This window comes from Rhamphochromis sp. 'chilingali' (genome assembly GCF_963969265.1).
Source record: "Rhamphochromis sp. 'chilingali' genome assembly, chromosome: 20".
NCBI lineage: Eukaryota > Metazoa > Chordata > Actinopteri > Cichliformes > Cichlidae > Rhamphochromis > Rhamphochromis sp. 'chilingali'.
This window is the reverse complement of record NC_137947.1, coordinates 10,902,963-10,915,059: the sequence shown is the minus strand read 5'-3', so window position 1 is coordinate 10,915,059 and position 12,097 is coordinate 10,902,963. Positions and strand designations below refer to the sequence as shown.

At 41.0% G+C, this 12,097-nt stretch overlaps 1 protein-coding gene across 3 annotated transcripts in view; it reads right to left on the bottom strand.

Annotated features, from left to right (window-relative positions):
• Positions 1-12,097, bottom strand: part of macrod2 (mono-ADP ribosylhydrolase 2) — a 424,305-nt gene that overhangs the window by 270,755 nt on the left and 141,453 nt on the right. Inside the window, exon 1 of one of the 3 annotated variants that reach the window (XM_080868696.1) lies at positions 5,398-5,535. The exons of the other annotated variants lie outside the window; for them this stretch is intronic. Within the exon in view, the coding sequence (XP_080724822.1) occupies positions 5,398-5,419 (22 nt within the window). The 5' untranslated portion in view covers positions 5,420-5,535. Of the gene's footprint in view, positions 1-5,397; positions 5,536-12,097 lie in introns of those variants that run through there. 3 annotated transcript variants of the gene reach the window in all.

The following is a 12,097-nucleotide window of genomic DNA, read 5'->3' as shown; positions in this document are numbered from 1 at the left end:
TTTTCAAGAAATATTAAATAGATTCAACATCTTTCTTCAACAAAATTGCAGACTGCACAGATGGTACCTTCCCAAAGTAAAAAGTACTATAGCTTACTAGGGTATATATATTAGACTTAATAGTTACTATATACAGTAATTGACTTCTATTCATTTTACATCAAATTAAAACTTTGGGTGTCAGATAATTATTTATTAAAAGCTAGACATTTTAAATGAGAATAAGAAAGAAAAGTATGTCTTTGTGCCCCCTTTTCCCTGTTAATGCCCTATCGGCCCCCCTGGCTAAACTTTGCTAGATCCGCCCCTGCACAGTTACCAGCGTCAGCTACGTAGAAAAAGATCCTGGAGTAGAAAGTAATATTAAATACATTCTAACAACAGCTGATCAAGCTTAAACGTGCTGCTGTTGTTCAGCCGCTGGTTTCCTCTTTCTGGTGCAAAGTGGGCCAAAAGCAAACTAGAGACACGGACTCGCGACAGAAAAGCCGATCAGCTGATCGTTAAGCAGTTTCATGATTGAAGTAGCAGCAGGAGAGGCAGTCGCTTGTTAAGCTTAACGCAGGAATGCTTTACAAACATTCAGAGATGGACTTACACACTTGCTTTACTTCTCTCGGGATAACTTTGTCGGAGATGAAATGCCGGGTTGCTAGCGAAGCTCCAAATGCTATCCAGACCACCGACAGGTCCCGCATGCCACAGCCGCTCTATCACGTGATGCATACTACTCCGACGTGCTAACGTTCTGAGGTGAGTTACGGTGTGTTGCAAGTTTTGTGAGGTGCTTTCGTGATATTTAATGGATCGGATTACATTTTTTATTTTTCTCCGATATCCGATCCAGTAATTTAGGTCAGTATCGGACCGATACCGATACGTAATATCGGATCGGTCCATCTCTAATATAGATATAGAGTAGGTCAATGTTTTTCCACTTGGTGTTACCCCGGGTTTCTGGCCTCAACCTTGTTCTAATAAACAGCATCTTCTACCCTGCAGGAGTGGAGAAATCATTCTTTTTATAGATTTCCTGCTTTACCATCAAGGATTACTCTCTTAACCTTAGCCTCTTGCTTCCTTATTGGCTTTGCTATTGATTGCCCTCCATCCACTCCTCAACCTTCAAGGTGACCCATAACTAATAAACACTCTGGAAAAGTGTGCCATGCGGCAACCCGAAATATGCCTCTGTTTGCTTTTTCTGTTTTGCTCTGTTTATGCTTGTTTTAATGAACGCTCACTGAGCTGACGGGACACCTTTCATTTGTAGCTCCACAGCTAAACTGAATTAAGCAAATTATTGGGGGTCAACATGATTAGCAGGCACGCTTGTCTTACAGAGGTCCTCTGGTACTTTAGAACATGCGAACAGCAATGTTGGATTAAGCTTTGAACATGTAAACAGCTAAAATTACTGCAAAAGGATAGAGGACGGCATATCTGTCTAATATGATTTTTCTCTTTCGGTTCCCTCCCTTTCCTTTCAAAGAGGGTCACACTGATGAGTGTGATGAAGAGGGAACATCTGTCTCTAAAGTGTTCTTCCATTGTCCGCCCATTGTGAAGGATCGGCACCTGAGCAAACAAAGAGCTTCCATTATGGCATATTCACCAGAATCTCAACAGCACCTTTACAAGCTGAGAGTGCGAGACTGAGAAAAGGAAGGGAGTGAAAGAAAAAAAGAAAGAAAAATATTGTATGGGAGCTCTGGATGTCTCAGTCTAGTGTGCTTCTTAAACCAAACTAACAATGACCATTAGTTACAGGAAACCTTTGCTCACCATCATTCCAGCTAAAATGTCTCCCTCTCTGCTGAATGGCTCTCGAAGCTAAGAGTAAGGAAGACATGGGTGTTTGTGTTGTTTTTTTTCCACAACTCCACAGATAACCCCTTTTTAAAATAAGCGCTTGACCCACTTCCACACTTTGGAGTGTCCTTTTGAGGGTAATGGTATTTTGCATAATACCATTACTAAGCTGAAAGCATAAAATCACTCTGCATCCATCTAATTTTGAACAAGCAAAATAAAAAAATTAAAAAAAAATGAGAGAATAAAAGAACAATGGGGTGGGTCGGGCCTGTAACGCAGAGCAGAAAAAGCAGCTTCATCTCCAATTTCATCTCCTCTGAATAAACAGATTAGTTAATGAGATACGAAGGGGAACACGGAAATGTTGCAGTTTAGGAATTACCCGGCCCGAGTGAAAAAGAAAAACATGTTTTAAATAACTTATCAAAGTTAGATGTTATCTGAGTTGTTGAAAGTTTCATCAGTAGCTGAGAGCCAGCAGGTAAAATGATATTAAGAATATCAGCCAGGCCAGCTGGTCTTGTCAGGCCCCGGTTGAAGACTAAACCTCAGCTGTCAGTAAAAAGACTGATTTCAGAGTGCCCGATCTTACCCTAAACACACCACAGGGAGTCTGGGAGAAAACCCTGACCTCACCCCCCTTCTAGTCCTCTCTGGGATCTCTCAGGCCAGCTGCAACATTGATCTTGCAGGGTAAAATTTCAATGGCTGAAAAACAATCTCCGTGTTGGCAAACGGATGGTACTGCATCCTAGTCTGGGGTCGCCAGTTCGAGAGAAGCGTGAAGGATGAGCACGTGGTTGTTGATGGGTAGGTATGCTGGGCGAGTAAAGGAAATAAGAGAAGTATCCAGCTGCCCTTTCATAAAGACATCTGATGGCTTTATCAGTGACCGGGTGAAGAGGTCATCATCACCATCACACCCTCCAACACTCATTTCGCAGAAACTATATATATGAACTTAGGGCAAGTGGGATTTAACGGCTAATATACAGCACAGCATACTGAACGTGTTCTGACAAATTCATTACTTTTGGAGTGTTGAACCTTTTGGTCTCTAGAGATTTACAATAGCGTTATAAGATTCTTCTGACCAGGAGATGAGAAACTGGGCAGAAGACTGCATATAAAGGATAATACATCGCAACTCAGAGAGTGAAACTCCCATTTTAGCTTGAGATTGCATTTAAAAAAAATCTAAATATTAAATATTTTTCTTTTTGTGACATCTGTGACATGTATTTCATAAAGGATAAACACTGCGCACCCATTACCCGTCTCAGACTGAGGGAGAACTTAAAGGCAAAGAGGACATCTCCCATTTGCTGATTCTCTCCCTCAGATTTGTAATTTTCTCTCTTTGCCCGTTCCATCTAAAAGTCCTGTCAAAATGATTATCCTGCCGCTCAATGAGTAATAGGAGTTTGTTTCATAACATTTTTGGGGCCCTAATAGCCACACGGCAAAGTGGAGTTTCTGGTGTTGAACATTTTTTTAAACCTGTTTCCCCCACGTGTAAACATCCATAGTATTAATAATGATGATGGCGGCATTTACAATGAATGCATCATCTCTCTTGGTTCAGCCCTTTGTAACTATAGCAATTACTGATGCTAGCATCATTTATTAGTCAATTAAGGAGGGAAAAAAGACTCCCGACTGAGCTCAAGCCGATGGATGAGGTTAAACAGCGTATTTGTATTTAGGAGCCATTGAAAACAATGAACCACATTTTAAATAATCAAATCATATTTCAAATACAGCTGAAATGCGTCATATTTATCTAAAGAGAATGGCTAATGTTAGCAGTGCTATCACCAGGTTCCCTGCAGATTAACCTGAAGCTGAATGAATGCATAGCATATAGTTAAGTACGGCCTTGTTCAAGTGCTTCTATGTCAATTCACTGTGACACAACATGCATAAAACTGTTTTTCAGGCTAGAATTGCTGAGACGTAGAGATAGATAGAGATAGTGTGTGCTGCCGTCTGCCTGAGCTGCTGCCCCAACCAAGGGCAGGTGGCTACATAACATCCTTTGAGTTGTACATTATTAAAATATGAATAATTTGTTTAACCTACGCCTACGAGCGTTTCAGGTGGACTAGCAAGGGCACTGATTTAATGCGTTTAATCATCTAGCTGACTATTCACATACGTTCCTAATACCAAGGAAGAGTGCATCTGCACCCCCTGTGCTACATGTGAGAAAAGATAACATGGAAAAATAATCCTTCCCTCATGATTCTCCTGATCTTGACATTGAGTTTATTTCATTTATCACATATATCCACATATGTCTTATTTAAAAAAAAATGTATTTATTATGTGGTACATAAAAGTCAGTAAAAATCTCAGCGCAGTGTGCCATAGCCATGTGTAGCACACTGTGTGATCCTCACTCAAAAGCATTTTACTTCCTGCCTGTTACACCAAGTAAAACACAGAAAGTACCAAGTTGCTGATTCCTTTCAGGGCTCACTATCAAACTTGTAAGTGCAGGTACACTATATGTTCAAAAATAAACCAAGTTTCAAAGATTTAAGAATCCAAACAAAGACCAAAGTTTAAAACTGAGTACATGCTGGTGAAGCTTCACTAGAGCAGCAGGTAGCTCCATGTGTACCACTCGAGACATGTGTTGGTCTGTTACCTGCACAACATAGCAGTTAGTAGCAATAAGAATTGAAGTCTTCAAAGGAAAACGGCATTTTATCAAATTTAACAAATGGTAGGTCCTGGGTTCGAATCCACCAACCGGCTGAGGCTATTCTGTGTTCCTCCCACAGTGTGAAGAAATGCTTGTTAGATAACCAGTGATTCTAATTTGGGCGTGAATGTGACCGTAAATGGTCATCTGTCTCTATGTGTTGACTGGCAAACTGTCCAGGCTGTACCCCACCTCTTGCCCTGTGATGTCTTGGGAGAGCCTTCATTTCCAATGCAACCATGAATTGGATAAGTGGTAGAAAATAAATGGATGGATGGATACATAAAAACGCAGACACACGGGAAAGCATATTCATGGAAGAACATAAACTTGTATATGTACGGTACTCATATCACCTTATGTAATAAATCCAAGCAATTCATTTAGACAGAAGCATATTTTATGTCTTATGTGGGACTTTGGGCTATAGTCAGTAACTTAAGAGTGTCTAAGTTAAGATACCAAAGAGCCCTGATATAAAGATGTAGGAAAGAATGCAGGAGATAAAAAAAAAAACAAGACAAAAAAAACATACACACAGGTTGAAATAGGGGTCCTATTTTTTAAAAATGATATAAAAGTGGCTCAAACTATGGAGAGCTTACTCTGCATCCAAACAGAAGAGATCAGCAGCAACATGGCAAGCAAACAACATCAAAAGTCAATAACATTCATCAACTTCATCAACACTGTTAACATGAAGTAGGTAGGTCCCAGTGCAGGACTGCTGGTGACTAAAGCTCAAGTCACACAGGCATTGAGATCAATCAGTAAGCCCCTGAGAAACACCAATCATTACAAATAAAAAGGTAAATTCCCCAAACAGCTGCTTTGGTCAACAGCAAATTGCCAACTTGTCTGCAAACACTTACCAACTGCTCTCCAAGTGGCCATGAAACTGTAAAAAGTGTGACCAAAGATACCTTTTAAAATGCAGCGCTGAGGCAACTTTTACTTTGAAGGCGAACACTGTCCGTTTGTGGTTTGTATCACACTTTCTCAAGTTTTACTAATCACTAACCTGCTTGTTAGCAGACAAGCTGGCATGTTCCATGCAAACTACAGCCAATCACAGCAATCTGCTAGCAAGCAAAGCAAGCCCAAAGAGGTTTCTGGCGCTGCAGGCTCTAGCAATAGCCAACAGCCTGCAGGAACCACTCATCAGCCAATCAGGGGATGTACCTTTTTCCCTGGGAATCAATGGTTGTGTCACATCCAACATGGTGGACAACTCTCGAGCAACGTGATGTCATGCGAGAAGCCTGTGTGTCACAGGGTAGTAAATATACTGTAGGGATACCTAGGCACTCAGATTCAGCTTCAATGCAATGCACGAACAACAAATCGTTCTCTGTGTGGATGCAGCTTCAAACAGCACTGAAATCATACCTGTGGCATCAATACAGCTGAAGTGCAGGTAAAGAGTGCAACACAAACCACCTAGGCGCAGAAGCCTGGGGCTGTGAGTAAAGCTTGGTTTAATGCTTTTGTATAAAGGGCTTTATATGGGTTTGGAGGATGTATTGAGAGAAACAACAATCCATTATTAATGTAAACTTGTTGATTTTTTTAACTCTCTGTTATCTTACATAGTGTTTGGATTTTTTTAAGCCCTTTATTGACTACACTCAAACAAAAATAGAAAAACCAGATCATATTGTGAAGAGTACAATTAACAAAAAATATGCCAAGGTGGTATGTTATTTTTGGCTGCCGGGTATTTTGAGAGTTTTTTCGGGATTTTTTTTTACGTTTTCCATAGCTAACCTTTTTTCCCTCTTCTCTCTCTAATGCCATCCTCTTTCATTCACTTCCTCTTCCTCTGAGAGACAGATCTGTGGAGCGAGAGCGTTCTTGTCTGAAGCTTATCGCCTGTCTCAACCCAGCAGAGAGAAATTCCTTGCCATTTGTTGAATACAAGTGTGATGGTGTGCGTTAGTGGCTCATCTGCGGCTGCTCTTCCTCACCTGGCACTCATGTGATTAGATTTCATATCCCAGACTGCAGCAGATAAACTCTATCTCCATCGGCCAGGCCCCTCAACATCAATCTGCCCCACCGATGGCCTGTGTTGTGGCAGCAGTCTCATAACACATTCCTATCACCATGTTTATACATAATAAAAACACTGATTTCCCATAAAGTACACTATTTAGAGTTTACTATATATATATATATATATATATATATATATATATATATATATATATATATATATATATATATATATATATATATATATATATACATACACATACGTACATACATATATATATATATACATATTATATTATATATACATAATACATTATATTATATATTATAAATATATAATAAAACCCTCACCCAGATGTGCTGGTCTAATAATGGCACTAAGAGGGTCAGTGCCGGACCCAGATAGAAGCCAGCCATGCCCACATGCTGACCTCTCTGCATGCAGCACTTACGCCATGTGGCTGAAGTGGTGCAGAAGAAAGTGGTGGTAGAGTAGATGAGGACAGAGCGAGTCTGTTTATTTATTGTTCTCCTCTGGTTTAACTGCTCATGACCAGCTAGCTTTATTAAACTGGGCTTTGAGCACACACATAGCAGCACTAAAACTTCCTGATGGCTGAGGGGGGATCAATTCAAGCTGCCGCCTGCAGGAATTACTGCAAAGTAATGGTACCATCACACAGGTAGGTCTTGCCTGTGTTAGGGGTTAAATGGACCATTTCAATTCTTTAATCAGCTCCAGTCGTTGCTGCAATGAAAGGAATGCTGCTCGTGTATGGGTGGTTACATCTGTCAAATAAGGAGGTCAACGCTACGCTGTCATCAAAACAGTTCATATGTAAAAGATGAAACACTTCAAATTAATGCTTCTTCAAAGGAAGGTCAATAAATATGCAAGTATTATTGCATGTTTTCAAATTACAATGTAATGATCCTTTTGGGTGTTTTAGTTTATGTTATTTACAAGACTTTTTTATTAGTTTCTTAAGTCTGTCTGCTCTTATTTACATAGACAACCAGCAGACGTGTCAATGTATAAGATAAAGTATCGCAATAAAGCTCGAACACAAGCACAGCTTCAACATTACCGGAGGGATGAATTATAAATCTAAAAACATTGGGGAACTAAAATTAGATTTATAATTCATTATAGGTCTGGTGCACCGGATCTCATGAGACCGTTCATCCTATGTAGCAACCACTTTTATAAACTGCTAATTGGTACGATCAATAAATGTTACATCAGTATTGTCAAACAACATAAAAAGTTATTTACAACAAGGTTGTTTTCACAAACATCTTCTATATTAAAATGTGAAATATAGGCAAATAAATGTTGTTACATTTTTAATTCGGATTACTTCTGAAAGCAGGGTCTTATCAGGCTGCTACATTGAAAACAGATGTACTGACTGTGTGTTGTGTGTGCTCTGCAACCACTCCCCCAATTTGCTTGTTGACTTCGTGGTCCCCCGGACTCCCCGCTGCCTCTGGAAATTGTGTTTCACGGCTTGAAGGTTACAGAGAAAGGCTTGTGTTTGCCGAGGAGGCCCGATTAGTGCTCATCAGTCGTGGTGTTTGAGATCCCTGCACTGACCCTAGGGGCAAAAAGCCAAGCTGCTTTCACACTGCAGCACACAGGGAACCCGAATGAGCCTACAGCTGTCTATTGTCTCCCCTCACCAAAAAGAAAAGACAGCAAATTGCCCTGTCAGGAACTTTGGCCTCCATACTAACATAACACATAGCCTTTGTCCCTCATTTTGCCTGCTAATATGAAAAGATCTGGAAAGGCTATATGGTGCAGCAAAATTCACATGACAAAATAATGAATAAAGAACGTGGGCTTATGTAGGAGTTTGCATGGGTGTTCAAAAGAGTTCATTTGCAACAGTTTGAACTGAAATAGAATTGCATTTAATGCAAATGAATATATATTCAAGCTCAAGCAGGTTAAAGGAGGGTGTTGCACTTGGATCTGAATGTGGATGTGCAAAAATATAAACAGATGGGCATAAACCACAGTTACAGCAAGCCAAAAACAGATACTTTAAACACCGAATTATTTAATTCTAATATCTGCTTTTGCATAACATTCTTATAGTGCATGCTGAGACATACAGCATATCGTGTGTTAAAGAAACGCGATGAAAAACAAAGGCAGCACCAAGTTGGATCCAGTAACCGGTGAAGCCTTGCTAAACCACAAAACCGCTGGCTAGGTTTGCAGATTAAGTTGCATTACATACAACTTCATCAACATTTTCTTTTTCCATTACCTCCTATAGTTTCGCAGTTTCGTTCTCAAGCTTTCTGCTTCTGTATGCACAGGTCCAGACCAGAGTCACCTTGAAGAGATTTGAACATTTGTTTCTCGCTTTACTGCGGTAGCTGGTGGAAGTCAGCAATTTAAATGCCAGCTAGATGACATACATCATTAAGGTGGATTTCCATTTCTGGTCAGTAGCCAATCATACAGAGGTAATTAGGGATTACTGTCTCCGTGATGCTTACTGACACTTAGGCGAGCTGCTGAAGCACAGCTGACTGGAGTTCAGAGGTCATCATTATTGCTCAGCTGGTGAGCAAGGTTCTGTTAGGGTTTGTTGGCATCTAAAAACAGTGAGCTTCTTCAGAGCAGGCCGCATACCATTTTACACTATTTACACCTTAAACACTTTTTTTTTAAAGTACATCCTATAATCAACAAAAATTTAAAGGCTAATCCTGTCTAATGGTTATGTCTCTGTAAGCAGTGGACGTTCTGAGTGAGAATTATGCAAGGTCTGCATGCACATTGTTGTTGGCTCTATTGGCATACTCGCAAAAAAAAAGTCTCAGCTTGTTTACAATCAGCATGCTGGCCATCTTAAACAGCAGCAATAAAAGCCCAGAGATCTTGCAGGAATGTAAAAAAAGCTCCAGTAAAATATAACGCACGATTTAATGACCATCTGTTGGGTGCCTGTGCAGACCTTGCTACGACATGCTTTGTGAACGATCAAAGACAACGACCGCATCGACAGCGATTCACCTCAGGAGGCACACCAGGGAATTAACAAGCCACCCAGCACAGATCCATTTTCCGTGCAGTTAGGCTCTTTTGATTCCTTAACTGGCCTGCCTCAGTATTACATGTAGAAAGAGAGAGCGATTGAAAAACTGAAATATATGCAACAATCTCTCCCCACAAACCGTTAAGCTCCTCGCTAATCAGCAACACCCTTAAAAGTCTAAAATGCATTTGTTGAATATCCCCGCAGAACGATTCAAAATAAATGTGTATTATCAAGATTATTATTTTTCTCCCCCCTCTTTCAGATAGCCCCGCTATCAGCTGCTTATGTTTATAGCCTTCATGAGTTGCTCCAAGAGTCCATTTTGGTGTTGAGGGACGGATGCCAAATGACCAATCAGCACTTAAAAGAAGCGTACACACACAGAGATGTCCTCAGACAGACATTCCAAAACACCCGGCTCTTATCTCATCAAGGCTCAGTAAATAAAACATTTAACAGCTGAGCCAGACTCAGGATTATAGAGTCAGTGTGTGTGTGTGCGTATTTTTTACACATAAAGCACAAAGAAGCATCCGAACGTAAGCCAGACACAAATTACAGGATATCAATATTCATGAGGTAATATGAAGTCATATACAGACCAAGAAATTCTCAGTGGATAACAAAACAGAACAAGTACTCCAGCGCTTCAGCTTATGCTTCAGTAAATTTACCATAAGGCATGACAAATCTCTGGTGGGATCCAAAGAAACAGCATAGCTGCAGAAACGCAGCAATCCTAGAATAAGAACGTATATATATATACATCAATAACCGTGTGAGACATGGCTTTATCACTGCTGCTTTGTTTGCCTTTCTTCATTTTCTGTCTCTTCCTCCGTCTTTCCTTAATTATTCTTCATTTTTCACCGCCTTCCTGTCTGTCAGTTAGACTGGGTGCAGTATTTAACATGCTGAGGGGACACATGTCCACCCCAAATGCCACAGAACAAATTCGCTACTTTGTTTGCATTCACAGCTCATTTGGCCCAATCCGTGTTTTGGCATTCTGTTATTGTCACGCTTGGTGAGGTTTTCTACGCTGCCCCACCAAGGGGGAGAAACACGTTCCAGGGGCTGTCAGCTGAGGCTCACATCTACCCTCTATCCTGCTGGATTTCCTTCAGGTTTACCCTGTTTATGTAGAACGCGGCCTGCGAAAAAACGGCGACACCGTGATAACTTTCGCTCATTATTTTAAAGACGGCGGCAGGAAATTTTGAAGAGTGAATCTTCAATCTGAGTCGGGAAGAAACGTTCCAGGGAGGTGAGTGGTTGGAGAAGTGACATCAAAGTCAACTGTGTCGCTTCCCACCCACATCTTGACCTACAGCTGTGTCTGCTTTCATGCGCCTCCACCATCAAAACAGTCACACGCTCTCGTGTACACCGGGTCTCACTTTAATTTGAGTGACCAACCTCGCAAAGTGTCAGTGTCGTGCTGATCACTCAACCAGCCACGGAGGTCGAGGGGAGGGACGTGGTCTCGTTTGCAATTTCACAGGTGGAGTTGCACGGTGGTGGGAATGTCCCAGCTGGTCTCAAAGGTCTAATCTCCCCCAGCTAGCAGCAGTCTATCCACCCACTGACTGTAAACACAATGGCTCCCAATGGCACTGAGCTGATTGCCGTTTCATCAGGGCCAGGACTAGAGTCAGTGGAGAGGAGCGCTGTCTCGCACTGTTTGATGAACTTGTTTATTTTCCCTGCACATTGGAGGCCCAGAACAAACCGATTGGCAAGCGGCGTGTTTATCAGAGAAAGCATTCCCGATGACACGGGACAGTCGCTGCTGCACCAAAGCCACAGCAAAAAAGCTTAATTAGAGCTTTCTGAAAATAATGTCTTGATACCACCCCCTATAAAGCCCATGCCCATTATTACTGCTAAGTATGCTCCTCCATCAATTATGGCATGTGCTAATGCGAGTCTCACAGTAGAGAGCCAACATGTTTCAGTGGGCTCAAATAGCTTTGCTGCACTCTCCCACTCAGAAATTAATCTTCTTCCCAGCAGACGTCTCTGCTCATGCCCGACACAGAAAACAACAAATATACTGGTATTAATTGGTCTGTATACATTGAAAAATCAAGTCCTATCTAACATCTTCTCCTAGAATACATGTGATCGTTTAGTTCAATTTGTTACTTTTATGTAATTTGTCAATTTTAAACCCTACAAAAATGCTTATTAATTAGCTGTTTAGCTAAATCCACTAATGGTTTATTCACTTTAATTGATAAAGTGATGTGTTTGATGGGGTGACAGTTTGGCATCCTGCCGGCTTCTGAAATGAGGGGGAAAAAAATATATACATATACATATATATATGGATATATGTGGAGAGAAAATGAGAAGACATTAAGCCGACTGTTTACCTCTCACTACCACCCACTATGTCTGACATCTGTTCTCCACCTCCACCACACCTTTTACTCTGCGTATCCACTGTCATTCTTCATACCGCCATCCTCCTCATCTTTCTCTCGCTTTTTCAGTGCTCCTTCCTCACACTGCA